This window comes from Cygnus atratus, chromosome 2 (assembly GCF_013377495.2).
Source record: "Cygnus atratus isolate AKBS03 ecotype Queensland, Australia chromosome 2, CAtr_DNAZoo_HiC_assembly, whole genome shotgun sequence".
NCBI lineage: Eukaryota > Metazoa > Chordata > Aves > Anseriformes > Anatidae > Cygnus > Cygnus atratus.
The window spans coordinates 160,283,503-160,306,412 of record NC_066363.1 but is presented as its reverse complement, the minus strand read 5'-3'; the positions used below and the strand labels follow the sequence as shown (position 1 = coordinate 160,306,412).

The window sequence follows — 22,910 nt, the reverse complement described above, 5'->3', positions numbered from 1 at the left end:
ATTTATAAAAGGCAAGTAAACAGCGCTGGGTGCATGGGGAGTCTACGCTCTACCAACACACACACAGAACCGTCGAACTTTCTAAATATATAGAACATTTTTAAATATATAGACCATCTAAATATATAGAACATTTTACATATTCATAAGAAACCCGAGTATGCCTATACATATGTACAATCAGAAAAGGTATCAACTAAAACATAAACATGGCAAAGTTTTCCGAATTCTGGCAAGTGTTTAACAAACAATCCTTTAAGTCTATCACTATTAATGTCCATGACTGGGGGTTAATGTCCATGACTGGGGGAACATAGTTGGAGTTGGTAATCCTGGCTGAAGTGCTCCCATATCTTCCATGACTTCATTAATTTTTCTCAGATCATATAACAGTCTCCATTTTCCATTCCTTTTCTTGATTACAAACACCGGAGAATTCCAGGGCTAGTCGTGGGAACAATGTCTCGCTTTAAGTTGTTAAGCAACTCGGCCTTCGGGCCTTATGTATCCTATTCCTCCCGCATCGAAGGGAAACAGATCCGGCTCCTTTTCAGGGCCTATAGGGCCTGGATCAAAAGGAACGTCCAGGTCACCAGGGGGCGTAACAGCAAAGGCCTGCGATGGCAGTAGCGGCGGGGGGGCCGATGGTGTAGCAGAAGGATCGGTGGACGAGCCCGCAGCTCTCTCACTATCTGGCAAACCACACGTTTCTGATTGTGGTCGCACATGGCTCTTTAAGGCCTCAGAGATTGTTCGCCAGGTGCCGAGCAATCCCGCCGCAACCTTGTCGTTTTTAGTAGCAGAGTCCCACACCTTGACCTCAATTTGGTCCCATGTTTCAGGATCATAAACTGTCTGATTGTTAATAAAGGGAATAAGCTGTAAGGTTACCAGGACAGTCTTTGTTTCTAAGGGCGTATGATTCCCCATAATGCGCAACTGCTTACCTTCGGCCAGCGAGGGGCAGTTGTGTGCGCGGGTCCGCTTCTCTCAGCTTGAGCTTCCTTCCAGCTCCGGTGCGCCTATTTCCAGCGGCTTTCTATACGATACGAACTTCTTAGAGCGGTTTGCTGAGTTTGGCCGAACCCATCTTCATTAGGCGATCAATGTCGCTGTTCCTGTCCTGATCCCTGTTCTGTTAGCCTGTCCCTGTTCCTGTTGTTCACGTCCCTGTTCCTGTTTTCTTCAGGTCCCTGTTCGGGTGCCATTTGTGGCGTAACGACCACACGGACACCAGGGTTCTTTTAGGATCAGTAACTGCTACTACTTTATTGATGACAGAACTTCATCATATCGTGTTGCATCCCATATTGAGGACAGGCTCCCTTCTTATACCATTCGCCCCACAGAAGTCCTTTTCCACTAACTCTTCATTGGTCAACATCTTTGCCCGGCAACCAGCAAACCCCCAGCAACTTCCATGCCTTAACGGCGGGAGAACAAGCAACCCGAGGCGGCATGGCGTCTCCTGAATCACCCTTCTTTGTTCCCTCTAAACTCTACATTCCTGATGGCCTCATCGTTAAGAGTCCGATGTTATCACCAACCATGGGGCTTGTCGACCCCCATGGCCACACTCCCACATCTCCTCCTTCTTTATTAACATTAACCATCTTCTTGACAACAATTATTACTCCATATATCACACTTCCAACATGGCCTTAAACACTTCCAGGGATGGGGCAGCCACAACCACTGGACAACTTGTTCCATGATTCATTTTCTTGCTACTTATGAAGTCTCACGAAGGACTAACGTTTTTCAAGGAATGTTGGAACTCAGACATTCACACACAAATGATTTGATTTGTCACTTTCAAATTATGTGCTTGTCATAAAAAAAAAAAAAGAAAACATTGAAGATAGCACTCTTTAGTGCAGTGGTTATAGAAATGAGGTAGAGTTTAGCGGCAAACGCAGCTGAAATGCTAAGATTCAAATCACACAGGTGAGATTCTGGCAGCCTTGTGGTTAACACTTGCCCCTTCCTCTCTACCCTCCTTTTAAAAGAGATTTTTTTATTTTATTTTATTATTTTATTTTATTTTATTTATTTATTTTATTATTTTTATTGGTGGTGGTTGTTGTTTGTTTTAATTTTTATAGACATCCTTGATTGGTTTGAAAAATCCTTTACAGTTGAATATTCACCTTATTCTTGAAGTAGATACTTATATATTTTTCCCCCCAGATAGATAATATTGGCTAATATCAAAACATAGTGTTGTTGTTTTTTTTTTGTGCTGAGAGCATTTTTTCAGCCAAACAGTCCCTTTGGCAATAAAGTGGCCAGTTATCTTCATGGATAAGCTACTTGAGTTTTACACTGATTTTTGTTGTTGTTTGTTTGTTTTTAATGATTCGTTGTTATGGAATACTGAATTTATGTTACATTCACATTAGACATGACCAAGGGCTGTTGCCATTTCTGGTGACTGTTCACGGGTCTACGCACTGTTTCCAAGTTTCTTTCACATGGTAATATCTTTCATGTTTTTTTGTTAGTATTATCTGTTGGGATTGATACATTCTTTTGTGATGCTAGTGCTATTTTTAGGGACATTGTATGCTGACAATACTGCAAAGACCAATCTCCTGACACATACACAATTAAAATACCTTTTGTTTACCAGCAAGTTCACCTTTTACCCAGAGTACCTCTTGCATTGGAATTGAAGTACATGATACATGCTGTCACAGTGCCGTAGTTCTTTACAGGGTTTATTTCTTCACTTTCGATTGTTTGATTTTTTATTTTTATCCTAAACCTTTTACATACACTTCCTGTTGGGTGTTTGTGAATTCGGGTGTTAAGAACTGTGGGAATAAAAATGTTTTTGCAGAGTCACATTGTTTAAAGGTAAGGAATGGGGTATTGAGATATGATTGCAGTGATAAGAAAACTTAGCAGGCAACCTTGTAAAATGCAGACAACCAGACTCCTTAGAACAATTAGGTGAAAATCACGGTGTTAAGTCAAGTCAGATAAGTGAAGAAACGTTACCACTTCAAACAGTAAAAAAGGCAAAAGAAATTTAAAATTTAACAGGCCAGCAACTGAAGGCCATGCACTGTCTGTGAAGCATCAGATAGATTGTGAACCTGGATTACCCACTCAGTGGAGAAACAGCGGAGGGTCCTGTCATCAAAAAGTATATAAACTGTGTTTTGGAACCAGTAGGTGCGCTCCTGCTTGTGGGATGCCCGCCATTGCAATCGCGAATAAATTACTACTTCACTGAGATCCTCGCCTGAGCCTAAGTTACTGGCTACGGAGTGTTTCTCACAGAACCGGAGACCACTTCTTCTGAGGGACTTCGGTACTTTTGGTTCATGTTTGATACTAGAAACATTAGCCAGGACACATTCTACTTAAAAAAAAAAAATCTAAACCTAAAACCACTCAAACACTTTTTAACATAGACCTGGAAGTAGAAATTTCATTGCAAACTGGGAGGAATAATATGCACGAATATCTTTGAGCTGCAGCCTGTGCCTTAGAAGAAAGTACAATGACTAATCAAACACTGGTCTCATATAAGGGTGCCATAAACTAAAAGAAAACAAGATATCTAAACAGTCTGAGCTGGCAAGCTAAGCCAGTGGCTAAACTGACTTAAACTGCACATGAGACAGTACTAGACATGATGTGAGAAACTGCTGGACATAACAAATAACAATGTAAGAAGCCAACAAAAGATTTGCAAATAGTGCCATGAGAAATGGCTGGATTTCACAGGTAGTTGTGGGTAAATTATGCAAGGAACAAAGGAACTACAGATAACTGGAATACTGGGGACCTTCTGGGGAGTAGAATGTAGTTACGCCAAAAGTCCTTAAGCCACTATATCAGTATACTATACTAAGATTACTTGGGCAACTTATCAGAAATACCAGATTTAGGTATGACTGTATCAAAACTGGGCCCAATAGGGAAGAAATAATTAGTGGCTGTTGTTTTTCTGGGAGGAGACCAAAGTGAAGAAAAGCTGGCATGGGCAGAGAAAGGAATGGTCAAGAAACAGAAAAAAAGATAAGATATGCAAATAATATAATCAAGACTATTCAGCAGTACCCATCAAGCAGACTTATATTTTGTCACGGAACCTTCAGCAGGACAGTAAACCAAGCCTGTTTTTCTGACCACAATGTGTATCAAGCTTCTGCAATCAGGAAGACTATCAGTGCATATGTTGGCGAGCAAGCAATCACCTGGGATGGCTGGATCCAGCATTCTGTTGTCCATTCCTGGTCTGTTGACACTGACATCTTCTTAACTTCCTTATAAAACCCTAATAGGTTGAAATTTCATAGAAGCAGCACCCCAAAAAAAACTCAGATTCTGTCACTGTAGTGCTTAGAATTGTAAATACCAGTGATATCTACCTCTGCCAGACTTTAACATATGTATTCATTGAGCATACTGATTCCCCCTGCTTTTTTTTTTTCTGAGTTTTCCAGAATAAATCCAGAGAGAACTTAAATTCTTCCAGTGAGCATTAGCTTGTGTTTATATATTTGTAAAATTCTGTCTGCTGGTGTGCTGTTTCATAATTATGTTGGGTTACAAACTATAGTTCTCCAAGACACCCCCTCCCCCCCTCTCCCCCCCCATATAGGTAAACGTGTTGTGATTTGCAGCCTCTGTTAGAGTACCTCGTATCTGTTAGTTGAAAATCCTTGAAGAGAATCCTGTAGGTGTTCAGAGGTGCCTACCATTCATTCAATATAAAAGGAAATACAGGGGAGGACAAGAACTTCATCCCTCACTTCTTTACCAGTAACAGACAGGACTTGATCCTGGAGCCACGAAAACTTCCATATAGGACCTGAGAGCTTTGTAGTAAGACTGGGCATAAAATGTAGCCTTAGTGCTTGCTTTGCACTAAGGTTCCTTCCCATCTGCTTGATTTATTCCTTCTGTAAAGTTTGTTCTTTCTTCCCCATAATCCTTAGAGGTGAGGATTCAGGATATGTAGTTATCCCAAAGTCCAAGTGGCTTTTAGATTGCAAATTATTCTTCTCCATTGCTAATCATGTATATTTCTTTGAAAGTTACATTTTTAGATCTAGGCTCTTGATGGCTGAAATTTTGTTAATATGCCTTGCATATTTGTAAGTGTTTTTTTTTTTTATGTTTTTCATGCATTTCTGGGGAAAATTAAGTTTGAATACATGGGCTATGTAAATGCCATAAATTACTCTTGCTGGGACTGCCCTTTGTAGAAGGGCTTTGTCATCTCTACTGCTGTTGAACTTACAGTGAGTCTTTGCCAGCTTTCTACAGAAGGTATATATAACATGCTATGCAATCAGATAATAGTGTCAAGTTCATCAATTCAGTCCACAGTAATGCTGCTCTGCTTTGTTGACAAGGACTGGTCAGTAGCTCCCAGGATCCTCCTTACTACTCTTTTTTAAAATGCGTGTGAGAATCCTTTCTCTTCAGTCATTGGAGACTTTCCTGGGCTGCCATAATTTTTCAAAGATGGTGGAAAGTTTTGCATCAGCCAATTCCCTCAGGGCCTTAAAATGCAGCTTGTCCAGTCCCATGGACTTGTGTATGTTCAGGTTCACCAGGTGGCCTCAAAACTGATCTCCTGTAATGGGAGTGACTTTGTTCCACCAGTTCCTGCCTTGAGGTTCAGGGACTTGAGAGATGTGGGTAGAGTAATTACCAGTGAAAACTGAGGTAAAAAAAAAATTGAGTATCTCAGACTTTTTCACATTGGTTGTCACTTGTTCTCCTCTTATTTATCAGGTGCGTATATTTTCCATATTCCTCCTTTTCTGAGCAACATACCTGTAGAAGCCCTTCTTACTATTCTTCACATTCCTTGCCAAATTCAGCCTCTAGCTTTTCTGATCCTATCCCTACACATCCAGGCAGCATCCTTATATTATCCTCAGGATGTATGCCCCTGGTTCCACTGCATTTCCTTCTCACTTTTTAGTTTGATCAGGAGGGTCTTACTCAACCATGCGGGTCTCATGCCTTTCTTGCCTTATTTCTTACATATGGGAATCGAGAGATCTTGTGCTCCAAGAAAAAAAAATGTCCTTGAAAAGCTGTCAGCTCTGTTCTGCTCTTTTAAGCCTTTAACCCTTCTGCTCAGGGGCAGTTTTCCGGGGGGGTGTCCCATCCAATAATTCTTTAAGCAACTGGAAGTTTGCTCTCCTAAAATTCAAGATCTTACCTCAGGATTGTGAATTCCACAAGGGCATGATCACTGCAGGTCCAGTAATGCTTCTCTTCTGGTTGTGCTGTCTATCACCTGCATTAAAAAATATCCTCAGTGCACTCCAAGAGTCTCCTGGACTGTTTAATCTTGCTGTGCCACTTTTCCATTAAATATCAGGGTGGTTGAAGCCCCTAGCTGGATCAGGCCTGTGAGCATGAAGCTCCTTGTAGCTGAAGTAAGAATGCTTGCTTGGCCTCCAGTTTTTAGCCATAAGCCCTCAATGTGTTCATCACTGTTTTTAAAGAGGTCCCCCTCTGCTCCCCCTCTTCCTTGCCTGTCCCTTCTGAACAGTTTATAGCCACTGACTGCAGCACTCCAGTCATGTGCTTTATCCCACCAAGCTTCAGTGACACCAATTAGATCATAGCTTTCTAGCTGCACAGTGGCTTCCAACTCCTCCTGTTTGTTACCCATGCTACATGTACTGGCATAAAGACACTTTAGTTGGGCTATCGTCCGTGTCACATTTTTAGATGAACATACCCTAATTCCTTTTAGGCATTTCACAGGTGTTTGTTTCCCTGTTGATTCCTAACATACCAGCAGCCTCTGGCTGTTCTCAAAACTTCTTCTGGCTGTTCTCAAAACTTTTACTCAATTACTCAAATTACTCAATTACTCAAAACTTCATCCCCTTTCAGGAAACTATAAGACGGAAAATTACCAGCGAGATTGCTAGATTATACATTTGCTAATCATCAGAAAGAAAGTGTTGGTATAGAAATTGCAGACTTCACACAGGGCAAACCACATTAACTAAAGGTTCTAAAATGTAAAGTAAACTTTATTATCCTTGAACCACAAAATAGATTTCTTTGGTTGTACAAATTTCACTAGTTACAGTCTTGATGCGCTAATTTTCCCTCAGAGTCTCTCAGGAGAGAAGGGGAGAGAACCCAGAACCTGGCACCGGGTACCACAAAGGGAAAGAAAAAAATCACGTTAGTCACCAAAACCAATCCAGGATTGTTTCCAAAATTGCTCTTGTTAAAAAGCATATGCTAAAATTAGATTTAAAAAGGAAAAGCTCAAATTGCTGATGATGGAAGCAGCTATAGCTGCAGCTTGAGATTATCTGAGTTCCCCCTTCAAAGACCTGTAAAATTAAAACATGAAGTCAGTTAAAAATGATCCACTGGATTTTGGCATGAAGGGAGAGTTTCAACTATAAAAAAAATGCATCCAGTCATTCAGCAAATATACAAGCAGAAGCGCCTGCCACTCCCAAGCCCCATCCAGCCACTGAGAGGCTTAAGATACAACTCTGGTCTTACTGATGGACTGGTTCACCAGAGAGCACCATTGTATCCGGGTAGACAGATCAGACTACTATCAAGTTCAGATGTCTTTCTCTCTATTGGAGGCATTAACAAAAACAAACCAAAACAAACAAACAAAACCCAAACAGACAAAAAACAACCAAAAAAAAATCACAAAAAAGAAAAGGGATGTTTTACTTCAGTAGTGGGCAGCAGAGCAGCAGACTGATTTCAGAGCAATAAGCGGTGTCAGTCTCCTCCACAAATGCAGAACTCACTTGATACAGACTGTTCACGGCCCTTTCATGGAAACCAGGAATCACACCCCTGCTCCTTTTTCATTTTTATTTTTTCCTCCTGCATGTATTTGCCCTGTTCTACGTGGGCAGGGGCCTGAAGACAACAAGCTGGCAGAAAGCAGAACTGTGTAGTTATTGCAAGGCATAGGCCAGATCCATCTCACTTCATTGTGCTCCCTGCCTAGCAGGCACTCCTTGAGAGTCCCACACTGAGCACCCCTCATAATATCACATTTCATTTCACAGCTAGTGGGCAACACAATGGAGTCACTTACTAGTATCCTCCTATCTGTAAGACCCTATTACTCCTAACTTGACCCCAGCAATGCCATTTCCTACCCTTCCCCATTTCCTGAATCCTAACCCACTACCTTATCTGCTGTTTACACCTCCTACCTCTGCCACCGTATCCTAATCCCCAACTACTCTGCTCTCTATTGCTGTCACACATGCACACTGCTATACCCTTGCTACACCTTTTCGACTCCTTTCTCATTTCTGCCGCAGTTCACCAAATCAGACATGATGTGGACAGAAGACAGATACCTGGCCTCCTCTGACACTTAGAACAGCATGCAGGTAGAGTGGTTCACGCTGCATGCACACAATTATGTGTATCTCTAGGTAGGTACCTGTCTCCCAGAATAGCACAAAATACTGTCAGGAGCATTTTTCTACATGGGACAGATTGCTGCACTCACAGAGGCAAGTGAAATGGAGCTGGTGCTTCCTAGAGCTGGCACAGGCTCCTGCTTGTTCAGTCATCTTTGCTTGAGTCAGTTGTCAGTGTCAGAGGGAGGCACTTCACTGAAATTCCTTTTTTTTTTTCTTTTTGCCTCCAAGCTACCTACTTCCACACACTCCCAAAAGAAAGTGAGGTGACACAGTGTGGGAGGTGGAAGGAGATGCTTCTTGGCAAAAGACTAGAAATTAAATAGGAGCAAAGGCTGGAACTTCCTTCTAATTCATACCAGAGTAGATGCTCCCATATTAACTATTTAAAAAAATATCCAAGTTGAGGAAATAACAGCTGGAGCCCTACACACTCTTACACTCATATGTTCTCTGTCCTACCCCCTCCCTCCCCCCCAATATTTACAGGCTAACAAACTGCAGCTGCTCACTGTCCTACCCACACCTCCTCTCAATTGGCCATCTTAGTCTAGTGTTGTCCCATTTTGTTTAGGACATGCCCCAGTGCACTATTGGGTGAGAAAAGAGGGTGGTTCACAGCCTTAAAGGAAGTTAGTTAACCACAATGCTCCCTGGGGTGCTCAGTTCCCATCCAGAGTCCAGGAGGCAGTGCTGTTCCCGGAGCACAGGAAGTTCAAGAGCCCTGTGTTGGGCTATTCTATCACCCAGGTGCATCAGATCATCTACGTTGGGACAGCAGTCTCCAGACTGCGCCGGCTGTGTCGGAGTTTGCGTTTGCTGCTGTACAGAGCCATTTCTTCAAGTGCTGATGCAGTAGGTGTTGATGAATCATGTGTTAGTAACGTTTCCTCTTCATCTGGCTGCCCATCTTGCTCCTGAGGAACTGCACAAACAACAGAAGTTGAGATTTTAGGAGAAAGTGTCAGGTTAAGTGTTTAGCTGTACAGTTAATGATGACAGAGGGATATACCCAGGTACTGAATTTGAGACAGTGCTGGAGTCTTTAAATGTGATTTGAAGTAATACCATGCCCAGAACTTTTAGGCGACCTGTACCTAAAGTACTGACTATTGTGGAGTCTGGGAAGAAAGTCACACACCTCAGGTGATATCTGCCCCTAACACCCAGGATTCACTGAAAACAGTATGGAAGCACCAAGCTTTAGGAAAAAATCAAGTACACTGAAGAGACTGAGGTGTATGTTAGTGCTCTAAGCATTTTGCTAGTTTCAAAAGAGTATCAAGCCCTGAAGAGCAGTATGAGCACCAGGATGGTATGCAGTAGCTACTGAGAGAGGTGAGCATTTTGGCCTTGGTTAATGCTGAAGTTGCATGACTAAAGCCCTTTCTGTGAATTTAGACTTCAACTTGGGTCCCCCACCAAAATAACTCACCAGAAAAGATATTCTGGCAGGACTGACCCTCAGTTAACTTGGTCTCAGGCCTTTCAGGATGTATTCCGCATCTGAAGTACACTGCTGTTAAGTGGCTCCTTACTCTCCTGAAAAGAACTGGTGCAGCTTACCCCATGTACTTTTACATACACCTGGAACATAAGCCCCTTGTGATAATATCGCTTGAGCATCTACTGTGAGATACTTGTGTAAAAAGGAAAAAAGTTTCATGAAGCCCCAGAATTTTTCCTTCAAGTACAAACTGGCTCCTGGGAAGCCTGCCTGAAGTCATTGAATTTAATAGAGAACCTCAAATACAGAAATCTATGAAGATATATCAGATCAAAGGTGCACAGTCTGCTGATGTGGAGCTGTACCTGGTAGGCCACCCTCTGCTCTAGAGCCATGTTCCAAGATGTAATGTCCCCCCTTAGTTACACTACCCACATAGGAATATTTGTTATAATCCAGAAGCCTTCCTGAACTAATAACTGTAGCATCAACCTGTTGTTTGAAAAGGCCTCAGAACCAAGTGAACATAGGTGACAAAACTGGTATCTTGAAAGGATTCTGGGATTGACAAATAGATGACTGACTTCTGAACAAAGCAAGCTGGCATAAAACAAAAGCATTGGCAGACATGCAGATAAATTCAAACTGGGGAGAGGAATCAATGTGTCTCAGAGGGAATTCATTGCTCTTAGACCACTAGAATTTCTCAAAGGAGTCATCAAACATGCAAATAAGTATGATCTCAACACAGTGTACTGGACTTTTCAAAAAAATATTTTAATCTTCAGCTAAAGCTCTTAATGAAAATAAGCTGCCATAGGATAAGACGACACATCCTTTAGTGTATAAATAGATACAGCATTGAAAAATTGTGGGAAGAAATTACCTGGCATCACAAAATGGAGTAGCTATCTATAGTAGGGTCAGGTTTTGGTAACTGATGAGGAGTAGAAGTGATTATGACTGCATTGAGAAAAATTGCTGGTTATTCCAAGCTGTGTTATCAGAGTAGTCAGATGAAACTCAGCTACAAAAAGTGTATTAGGATTTTACAGAGTTGACTGGGCAATAACATGGAAGGTGAAAATTACTGCAAATGTGTATTGATTCAAGAAAGAAGCAAACACCTCTGAAATTAAAGGCCTCTGGCTTATAAAATGTAACACCACAGTTTGTTGTAGCCTGGAGCAGTATTCTGGAAAGAATCATGTTAGGCTTCTTTTATGTTCTTTTCTTGGCATTCCCAGTACCTCATGTCAGACTATCCCAAACCTTGTGCTGACATAGTACGTCTACTTTTACACTGTTGGATGAAGCTTAAGCTCAAAAAAAGTAGTATAATACTGATTGTGCATCAAATGCAACATCCTTAAATTGAAATCATGGTTCTGCATCAATTCTATAGTCATTAGGAGAAGCTTTCTGAAAACAATGCAATTCTCAGGAACACAGTTTCACTTTTGATTATTAGATATCAGAAAAGATGGGAGAACATTAGGATTCATTAGAGAAACATTAGAGAAAACATTCTGCTACTGCGTAACTCTTTATATACCTGCATTTGCAATAGTGCATAGTGAGGGAACTCAATACCACAAAGTGTCAAAAAAGATAGAATAAGTAGTTAGAAAGGCTAGATAATTTTTAGAGGATTATTCCGCTGATAATCCAGATACAATACCTGGCTCAAGACATCCATAATTAATAGGTCATTGACGAAAATTGAGAAGATTCATGCAAGCAAGCTCATTTTCTCTGATTGTTACTGTCTTTCCCTAATTTACATAATCATTTATAGCCAAAGATACTGACATATTCTGAACCAGTACAGCCTCCCTTATGTCCTTCCTATCCTGACAGAAGTCAGAAAACAATGGAAAGGAACACATGCATTGCAACTTGTATGAATTTAGAGATTACAATTTTGTGAAATTTTGACATTTTTGTGGTAAAGAATCTGTAAAAAAGAAGTTTGGAAAGCAAAAGGGTGGCTGCTGTTCTTGGGACCAGAGAGGTGGCTGTAGAGGCTCGATGAGGCTAAACTAACATACAAGAAGAAGGTGAAGGGATCATCTTTGTTTCCCATATGTATATGAGCTGCTGAGCAGTGTCCTAGACCAAACTAGTAATACAAGTAGTGATTAGACAAGTGTAGGACAAGAAGATATCTTTCCCATGTAAGTTGCTGTAAACATTAGACATAACAAAGACCATGAGGAGAAAAATAACTTCTTAAATATCATAAATTGGCGTTCAGTAATAAGAGCAATAGAAAGTTAAAATGGATGTATTTCTGAAACCTAACGATTATAAGATTGGAAAGCAAAAGCCACTGGCTGTAAGTGATTTGGAAAAGCTGTATCATAAAGCAAGAACATAGCATGGTCCCACCCTAAAAGTGCTAGTATGTAGTTCATTATCTTCATGGCCTCTTAACAGCCTTGCATTTAATGTTTTTAAACACATTTAAAAGATGATGGTGGGGGACTGCTGCAGACCATGAAGTCAGACTCAAGAATGGAAAGGACTGTTTCTTAGAGCCCATCTGCAATGAGCAGAAAGAAAATCACAGAATGGTTGAGGCTGGAAGGGACCTCTGGAGATCATCTGGGCCAACCCCCTACCAAGCAGGTTCACCTAAGACACGCTGCACAGAATGGCATGCAGGTGGATTTTGAATGTCTCCAGAGAAGGAGACTCCACAACCTCTCTGGGCAACCTGTTCCAGTGCTCTGTTCACCCTTACAATAAATGTTTCCTCATATTCAGCCAGAACTTCCTGTGTTTCAGTTTGTGCCTGTTCCCTCTTGTCCTGTTGCTAGGCACCACTGAAAAGAGTGAAATGTTGTTTTGAAAGATGTAAAGAAGAGGAATATGCTAATGCTTTCCTGCAGTCAGCAGTAAGATTTCTTGGTGTTTCTATTATATTCATTTTCTAGCATAAAGGTTAGGAATTGCTTATGAGTTTACAATATGGTCAAACAGCCATAATTCCATGATCAAGGAAAATTGTGATTATAACCCCAATGCATGTAGAGGAGTACAGAGAAGAGGTGTCGCTAAATGTAGCAATTAGACATGACTAAAGATGTATTAAATACATACCCCTTTAATTTTTGGTAATAGGTTTTCCCTTCCTTTTCCCATTACAGTAAAGAAAAATACAAATAAAAATCACTCCAATTATCAGGAATTTTCTCAGTTGAATATTTTATTCCAAATATTGTCTCCACATATTCTAAGAAAAATATCTGAAAAGAGGCAAACGCAGGACCAGCAGGAGGCTGGAACTGTTGCTGAAAAGGAGAGGTTTTTGAGTCCCAAAACAAATGATAATATTTGCCCAAAAATCAATGTATGCTTCATGAATTTTTATTTTTTTTTAAATCTATATGCTGACTGGAATGTTGCACTTCCTGGAAGAACGAGATGGGAAAAAAATGGAAACAAAGAAAGAAACAAAAATTTGAGAGCTTTCATAGAGTCATTCAGGTTGGAAAAGACATCTAAGATCATCTAGTCTAACTTTTGACCCATACCAAGAGAGTCCAGCTGCATCTTCAGCTGCTATCCTTCCAAATCAATTTTGGAAAACCTGCATCCTTTGTGGTGTATATCACAGCTTCATACAATGGTAACTTAAGGATTAAATAAGAATTAAAGACTGGCTCAAAAAAAAACCAAAACAATCAAACAAAAAACTCTTAATAGAGCACCACCACCTTTTCTTTATGGCCTCTATTCTCTATGAGGATGCAACAGACCAATGACAGGCAATAGTGAAGTCTGAAACCATTGTGCAATTGCTGATTATTTCTTGATCCTTCTGTGACCTGTCTTATGCAGGTTATGGAGACTACGCGAATGGACCACCTCAAAAGGAAAAAACAGGGTTGGTAAGTTTACACAGGCATGAGAAATAGATACTGTTCTCAGGAAAGTACGTTTTTGTTGAACGTCTCTACAGCAGAACCTCCTTTGGAAATGGTCTGTACATTAATCAGCAGTAGAGTGGAGTGCAGCCTTTACCAAGAGAGATTTGCAAAGATAAAATTTACAGCTGAACTGTTTCTTGTGTAAAATAAAAGAAAAATAAATAGCTGTGGAATAGGCAGAAGAAACCCAGCATCAACTGTTGAATGAAACAAAAATACTATTAAGGAGGAGGCAGGCCCTGCTGAGCTCCACGCTACTACTTGAGCCACCTGAAATGATGTGGAAGATAGTCTGAGCGTGTCTGTTACAGCTGGGAACAGAAAGACATACTGTAGCTAGCACAGTCCAAAGAGTCAAAGCTTTAATTAGCATTTATTTAGGTGACCATGCACAAAGATCCACAAGGTGACCTGAAGAGTCACCTGGCTACATCCAAATGCTCTCAAATCCTAAACCAGGATGACTCTAGTTGTTGCTGCTGGCAGTGAGATTCTTTGCTTTAGCAGAATGAGCACAAGGAAGACTGTGAACAATGGACATTATCCACTGCCAGCAGGTGCCAGAGGCCAAAGCTTCCCACCCACGTTCTACTATCATTTGTTACTCCAGAACACAAAACAGGAAGGAGATTAGGCATGCTTGTAACACACAATTCTCAGCAAATTAGCCATCACTGAAGTGCAATGCAGATATCCTACCCAAAACTGAATGTAGCAAGTTTCAAGATTTCATTCTAGAATGGACAAAAAAAACAAAAAAAAAGTCATTGCTTCAAGCAGCAAGAAGTTGAAGTCCTCAGGGATTCCATAAGCAGGCAAAGGTGAACTCTAGAACTGTGATGGCACACAAGCAGTAGTACAAAGAAGAATCCTCTGGCCATCAGCTTACCTGAGTTATTTCTGTCATCTATGTATCTGAGGTCATCAGCTGCATCGGGTGACTGGAAAAGAGCAGAAGACAGAAGCATCCACCTCTGTAACAGCAGTGCCAGATAATTCCCCACCTCCAGCCTTCCAACACACTACAGAGAACTTTTTGCCCTCAAAGGCTCTGGTAATAAAGCAGCCAGGGCATGACCCTCAGTGAATTCACATGTTTACCCCCCAACTACCCAACATGGGGGTTGGACCCGATGATCTCTCGAGGTCCCTTCCAACCCCTACAATTGTGTGTGTGATTACACATTAACCTTTTGAGCTGAAGTCAACCAGCCCAGTGTCTGAATTGTGAGATTAGAGGCATGTCAGCGCACCACATTACTCTCCCATTACTTTGCATGGGTAGGGAGGAGGGGATAGAAAGTGACAGGAAAGGCAAAAAGCATAAAGACAATTTAAAAGGAGTAGAAACATGGGAGGGGAGCAATGACATAAGACAGCTACATTTCTCTGAGAGTCTTGGATCCTAATTCTGTCCCTGCACTGTTCCCAGGCCTAGCTTCTTAGGCAAAAACAAAATTTTTCTTTATTCAGGTGTGTACAGAGAACTGACATGGGATAGAAAGTGCTTACATCCCAACGGGTGGCAGAGACAGCTCTGGAAAAATGGCTAAGTGATAGCTATGAAACTGTACCAGTTCCTGCTAACATTAAAGACTTCACAAAATGAAGCCTGTTCCAACAACCAACCAGAGCTGTCTGTAGTTCACCAGGTCAGTGACAACACAATGAAAAAACAACTTTGCTCATGGTCATAAACTTGAGGTGGCTTGAAAATCAGCACTACTCTGGGCACTGGCATAAATGTCCCAAGTACTGCTTACTTCACTCAAGTAGAAAATTTAATCTAGCTGTGTATAGGACTTCAAGGACCGAAAGGTCAAAGTACTCTGTAAAGGTACTGTTTGCATCAAAAATGGCTGCTTTTATTACTTCTAGTATTCTTTCTAAGTTTGTACACAATACTTACACTGAGCTCAACACTTCCGAGCTATACAAATGTTTCAGAAGAGCTTAGTATTCCACAGGTTTAATAATGACAAATTTCTGAAACTTTTGGCCACCATTGATCAAAATCTTCTTTTAGGAGTCTTCTTGTTCAGCTCAAGAACACAAGTAGAAGCTTAGTTGTAGGATAAAGAATGATGGCTCTATTCACTTCTATGGAAAGCATTAAGGAAGTTTCACAGCTGTGAGAAATACTCCCATTTACGTATAAATTTTGCCTATTTTATGCAAGCAGTGAAATTGGTGAGGGTAGGAAAGAGTGGGAGATGATCTCAGTTCATTGAGTGACTTAGAAATAAAGTGAATGCAAGGTAGAAATCATGTTCTTCGTGAACAGCAGAGAGCAGAACATAGGGAGCTGTGTTGACTTTGGCATGTATTGCTGAGGAACATAGTGCAGCCAAATAGCATTGTGCTGATCCAAAGTGACTGACAGTTGTGTGACTATGGCCAGGAAGAAATACAGCCTTTTAATTAACTGCACTGCTGTGAGAGGTCCAGAGGAACTGCCTGATCACTTGGAGGTGTAGTCTTATCACTTAGAGGTAACTTCTCAGCTGCATAAAGACACAGTGCTGCACTATGACCTCAGCAGAGGCTTGGGGAAACTCAGGTAGCACAGGGCTGCCAGTGGGGCTTGAGTTGCCACTCCCACTCTCTACTCACTTACTTGGCACAAAACCTGGACAAGTGTGCACCACAATAGGGAAGGGATTCTTAGAGAAAAAGATCAGTGACTACGAAGGGCTGGGCAATACAACCAGCAAAAGCCGTCAGCCAAGAATATGAATCAAATGTTTAACTGCCTGAGACTCCTCAAACTGGAACTCTGCTAAAGTCAGCCTGGCATTGGGAAAAAGACCTTTTGGGACCTGGAACATTTGTGTCATGGCAGCAGGTTAAAGCCTAACATGCCAGTATTTGCTAGCTCCCCACGCACACTACAAATGTAAATGCAGGTATCTGCCTCATTGTCTTTTCATAAAGCTAAAACAAAAAAAAAATTACAGATGTATAATATCTGCTCAAATCATCTGTCACATGCAATCAGTTAATGACTAAATCAGACAAATGCAAAAATAGGCAGCTCACATGAACGACAAAGCAGCTTAAATGACATGAGTTTTTTTCCCCCCTCAAGGAACCTTGCCAAGGTGCTCATGCCCCAGACTTGGTGTCCTCTTACCACTATTACTTCATAATTAATCTACAGCAGCGTTACAGCATAAGACAATTGTCAACAGCTGCTTCTTGGGCAGGATGCTGGATACATTCCAGTTTGAAGTTAACATTAACTCCAATTTGCAACTTGTTGGCAATTATTTCTAATAGTTTTTTCTTCCCTTTTAGTTCTCATCTTTCACTTAATATTTCATGATCAGTTAAAGTGAAGATGCAGTTACTTTGTATTTGCAAAGGCTTTGACACTAGTTTTAAAACTGTCTGGAGCAACTTTTTAACAGCTTGACTGAAGTCTCCAATAATTTCTCAATTATACAACATGGTCAGTTGTCATTGCCCCATACACAGTGACTCCGAAGAGTACTTCCTCAAGTCATTCAGCCTCTCTGCTGAAGGTCATCACTTCAAGTGCAGGCAATTCTATCACATCAAACCCTAACCCATCCAATAGATGGCAGAAATTCAGCATGCAGTTTATACCTGGATTTCGTAAACAGGTTTGGAGGAAGGAATAGCAGCAAATTCCCGGTAGTCAAACTTCTTTTCAGACATGGACTAGAAGGGACAGCAAATGAGAAGAAACAGAGAAGAGAGTAAGGAGAGAGAAATGGATGGAGAGAGAGCAGCACAGTGAGTGATCTACGCTGAGTTGGAAGCAGAGCGTCATTCTCAGTTATGGACAACAGTGTCTAGATACAGCCTCTGAAAAAAAAGGCAACTCATGGACACAGTCTTTCATCTATTCTGGTGTGAAGACAGGTGCTCCAAGTTGCAGAGAAAGCATATGCTCTAGTAAACTGCACATACAAAACAGGGTTCTTACGTAACCTAGTGTGTATGGGAAAATCAGTGGCAAGATTCCTGGTAGTTCTAGCACAGCTGATATTTCAGTTTGGAGTTGTCTGTATTGTGTGACCTTAGGCAAAGCTAGGTCCTCTTTCTGTGCAGCTGCTCCCACCATTCTGTGGTCTTACTGATTTTGGCAGTTCTCTGCAACAATGTCCTGTTGCATTCATACAGTGCTTAGAAAAAGTAAGATGTTGATTTCAGTTAAAGTTCTCAGTATTGTGCTATTGAAGAGAAAAGGGGGCAAAGTCTCTAAAGTAAAAGGCTTTCTGAACATGGAGATGGCGTAAAAGAACCAAGAGAAGGATGAAACAGTAAAACAGAGAAATGGAAAACAGATGCTACAGAGTAGCTGTAACAAAGGGGGATGCCTCTAGCAATCAGTATGACAGAGCTCCATCCACACTGCCCTCCTCTTCACAGTTCTGTACATCACGCAGCCAGATTCGGATTAAATGTTTAAATAGGGATCCCATTGTCCAAATGCACTATTCACACCCAAGGTGAGTAACTGAGAAACCCCAGGATTACAGGTAAGAGAACAGAAGCAAGCAGAATATGTCATACCAGCCTTCCCGGTGAAGTGACGTTCCTGGGACTGCAATCTGCAAAAGATAACACAAAAACATTATTCAGTGAATGTCTGTATTATATGCAACACATACACACACAAACTCGCACATTCCACTTAGCAGTATTTAAGTGTGATAAAAGACTAGACTCAGGGAAGACACCACAATCTCAGAATAAATGCCTCTCTCCTTTTTAGTCATGATGCTCCTTTCAGTTCTGCTCTGGTTCCCTGGAACCGTAACTCAAATGTATTGGTCTCTCAAGTTTTCTACGTGTCAGGATTATCTCCTATGCTAAGAAGTGTCATGTGCTTAGAAGGCACTTCCAACCTCAGCTGAACGACGAAACTGCTTTCAGCAAATCTGTTTTCAAATAAGTTAATCTACAGAAGCATTAACTTTTTTTCCTCAGAGATACAGATAGCTGTACAGTACCTTCCAGTGGTGTAGGTGATGGGGTAGGAACAGGTGAAGGTGACTCTGCCAGCTGCTCCAGAGTGCTGCGTTTTTTCCCCTCCTTGGATTTGGCAATGACCATTTGGGCTTTAAGAGCATCCTGTTCAAGGGATTTCATCCTGTCTCAGAAAGGAGGAGGGAGGGAGAAAAAGGCATCAGATATTGCCTTCTCTGTAAAAGATAATGCCCTCTTCTGTGCCCAGCAACTGGACCACAGTCAGTAAGCTGAGTGCAGAAAGGCAGATTAAGCACTTTTGGTTCCCTGAGGCAGACAGATTTTCAAAGCAGGAGAGGAGAACAGCTTGGTTTGCTCTCATCAGACTGCTGTCCTGAAACACACATGCTGTCATGTGTGTTTAAGAGACAGAGCTTGGAGCTAAGCATCAACCCAATGAGATGCTGCAGGCCTTCTCAGAGGTGCCATATAGGAAGGAGAGCAACCCAAATTAGGAAAAAAGGAGGGGAATGGCCAGGACTCAGATGAATAGGGTTTGTTTCACTCTCCTCTTTGCTCTCAGTGTGTTGCATCTTAACCCTCTTATGCCATTAGGAGATTATGAAATACCTAAGAAAAAGTAGGTTCAGCCCTCAGAAATGTCTGCTCCCACCCAACCACACAGACCCAGCATCCCCCCTTCATTCTCATTAACTGTTAGTAGTCTGTGGGACCTTAGGGAAATGAATACCAACAACTGCTAAAAATCTTCTCCCTACCCCTAGCAGGCCACAGCTTGGAGCACTGCATTAGGATGTGGGGACACAGACAGGACAGTTGAGCATGCAGCCAGCAGGGTTGGGGCTGTGCACACCTGGATTGGCTTCCTGACCCAGGGATTCTTGAGGCGTGACTCTGCACTGGACTAGACATCTGAGCTGGCCTGGCCCCGGGAGCAGGTGCCCACTGTCGGGACTGGTACAGCTTCCTGGCCAGATCCTGCTCGTACTGTTTAATACTGTCTTCAAGAGTTGAGGATCTGAGGAGGAGGAAGAGGAGGAGGAGGAGGAAGAAGAGAAGGAGGAGGAAAAGGAAGAGGAGATGATGGTGATGAACATTACAGCGGACAAGCACAGGGAAAGAAAGAAGCAGATACATGAACATACCCTGGCAAGGGGAAGTGTGAGTCTGATAATAGGCATAGCCTTGATTAAAACAGGCTCCTATGTATCTGATCCTGCCCAACACCAACTGCTGTAGAAGAAGCAGCAACCTCCAGAGGGCAGTCTGGGATGATGTACCCAGAAGTGTTATCCTTCAGAGTCTAAGTAGGTGGGCCCTCATGCGCTGGGAGGAAAGGACTAGAAACACGCAGCAGACCAGTGGAAATGCCCAGCAGGTAGTTTCAAAGAAGTGTGTGCATGTATGAAGCAGACTGAGGGCATACAGGACATGAGTGTGTGTATGTGCATGCACATTTGATTGCCTCAGTGTACATTTGCATACATATATCTGACCACCTTTAGCATGCACCTTTGACCATGATAAAATGGGATCATGGAATCACAGAATATCCCCATTTGGAAGGAACACATGACAGTCATTGAGCCCAGCTACTGACTCCATACAGGGCAACCTAAGAGTTAAACTATATCTCTAAGAATGTTGTCCAAATGCTTCTTGAACACCACTAACAGGCTTGGGACCATGACCATGTCTCTGGGGAGCCTGTTCCAGTGCCCAACCACCCTCTCAGTGAAGAAGCTTTCCCTAACACCCAGCCTGACCCTCCCGTCGCAGCTCCATGCTGTTCCCTCAGGTCCTGTCGCTGTCACCAGAGAGCAGAGCTCAGCGCCTGCCCCTCCACTCCCCTTGTGAGGAAGCTGCAGGCCACCATGAGGCCTCCCTTCAGTCTCCTCTTCTCTAGGCTGAACGAACCAAGTGACCTCAGCTGCTCCTCATACATCTTCTCCTCTAGTCCTTTAACCATCTTTGTTGCCCTCCTTTGGGCACATTCTATTATTTTTATATCCTTCTTATATTGCAGAGCCCCAAACCACACACACTACTCAAGGTGAGGCCATACCGGTGCAAAACGGGCATGCACATTATGAAGGGTCTATTTGCCGCAGGCCCTGAAACACTGAGATGAGTGCATCCATATGCGCACACTGGGAAACCTGCCAAGATGCATATAGGCCTTGCTGGACTGCTGTTCCCCCTCTATATGTGCCTGTACCTTCTCAGTCACACTCTTCCTATGGCACCACTGTCAGCAATTGTGTGCACTGAGAACACTTATGTAGCATGGTCCTCAGTGTGTTTGTCCCAACAGAGGACAGGGGAGTGGGTGTGTGGGGGTGGGGTGAGGATGGGGGGGGCATCACATGTCCTATCAGGGCACTGATGACACAGGGAGAAAAAGGAAAGCCCAAGATGGTGCGAATTGATGGGGTCACAAGTGACAGCACACAGATCAGAGAACTGGAAAGAAGCAGAAGACAGAAGATTAGAAAGAAAGTAATAAAACCAGTGGCATGCACTTAAAGAAAATACAGATTAGTGAGGCTGAAGCACCATGTGCAGGACAATCCAGTCCTCCCTCCCACACAGCACATGTGGTGCTGCCTGGGGACCTCTGGAAACAAGACATGAGACCCAGCTGCCATCATGTCATTGCACTTGCTCTAGCATTCACAGAAGATGGCTTCTAAGAAGACCAGATCTGTGAGATCTGTGGTAGCAGGGGACAGTCCATCCTTGTCTTACCAAAGGGAGCTCAATATGGTAACTGACTGATTCCTGCTGATGCCAATAAAAGCAAGGACTTAATGCTACCCAAAGAATCAGCCAGACACTTCTCTTGAGAGCTGAATAAAAAACTACACCTTGCTATCAGAAGCAAAGTGAAGCTGAGAAGCTGGTCTGCATAACTTCAAAACAGTTACACGGAATCTAACAGCTCAAAACCAAGGCAGCTCCAAGCAGTTTCTCCTCATGCATTTTCTTACCTCTCCCTTCCCTAGTTCATTTTCTGTGAACAAAACATGCTTAAAAGGCATGAAGATATGTGATCTATCTCCTGCCAAGAGTGGACAAAAACACTATACTCAACACTCACTAACCCTTCCACAGTGTAATGTAAAACTTGACTGTAATCTAAGCAATTTCAACAAATGCCCAGCTGACCCAGAAGCATCAGCAGGTGTATGGTAATGTTATAGGAGCAAATTATGTGATCAGTTAAAAAAAAAAAAAAAAGAAAAAAAGGAAAAAAGAAAAAAAAAGTTGTTTATTCCCAGCATTTTTCAGATTTCTTTATCTGCTAGCAACAGTAACAAGATCATGTAAGAAGACAGACTCCTGAGGCAAGTGATGTACATTCTGTGACATGGTAGAGTCCTTGTAACGTCTATGTTTTCAAACGTTTGAACATGCAATGTCACGTTCCTCCACTTTATATCCACCATAGACAAGGCTTTTATTATAGAATTACCTGGACATGTTAATGTTTAGGCTTAGGAGGAATCGGAGCTAATACAGCCTGCTCCAGCGTATGAGGAAACATGCATGGAAAGTGGTGGCATGAGGGAGATAAAATCATAGAATCAAGCATAGAACCATAGATTGGCTTGGGTTGGAAGCGACCTTAAAGACCATCTAGTTCCAACCCCCCTAATGTGGGTAGGAATGCCACCCACTAGACCAGGTTGCCCAGAGCCTCATCCAGCCTGGTCTTGAACACCTCCATCCACAACTTCTCTGGGCAACCTGTTCCAATGCCTTACCACCCCTGAGTGAAGAATTTCCTTCTAACACTTAATCTAAGTCTCTCCTCTTTTAGTTTAAAACCCTTTTGTCCTATTATTTTCTGCCCAAGCAAAAAGTTGCGTTCCATGTTTTTTATAAGCCTCCTTTAAGTACTGAAAAGCTGAAGTCTCTGTGAAGCCTTCTCTTCTTCAGGCTGAACATCTGCAGCTCCTTCAGCCTGGCTTCATAGGAGAGGTGCTCCAGCCCTCTGATCATCTTCACGGCCCTCCTCTGGACCTGCTTGAACAGATCCACACCCTTCTTGTGCTGGGGGCCCCAGGCCTGGATGCACTGTGGTTTGTAACCACATATTGGTTCTACAACACCTGCCCAGTTTCTAGCCCCATAATAGAATGACAATGCCTCTAT

At 42.3% G+C, this 22,910-nt stretch overlaps 1 protein-coding gene across 6 annotated transcripts in view; it reads right to left on the bottom strand.

The window, feature by feature from the left end:
* Positions 1-7,008: 7,008 nt before the first annotated feature.
* The window catches only part of SCRIB (scribble planar cell polarity protein), a 119,744-nt gene continuing 103,842 nt past the window's right edge, over positions 7,009-22,910 (bottom strand). For 2 of the 6 annotated variants that reach the window (XM_050709148.1, XM_035570174.2), the window contains 4 exons: positions 18,776-18,915; positions 18,336-18,373; positions 14,683-14,734; positions 7,010-9,336 (listed from right to left, as the gene is read on the bottom strand). In XM_050709148.1, coding sequence (XP_050565105.1) covers positions 9,176-9,336; positions 14,683-14,734; positions 18,336-18,373; positions 18,776-18,915 — 391 coding nt within the window. In that variant the 3' untranslated portion in view covers positions 7,010-9,175. Of the gene's footprint in view, positions 9,337-12,948; positions 13,732-14,682; positions 14,735-18,335; positions 18,374-18,775; positions 18,916-22,910 lie in introns of those variants that run through there. The other 4 variants (XM_050709147.1, XM_050709149.1, XM_050709146.1 and 1 more) reach the window with 4 other exon arrangements.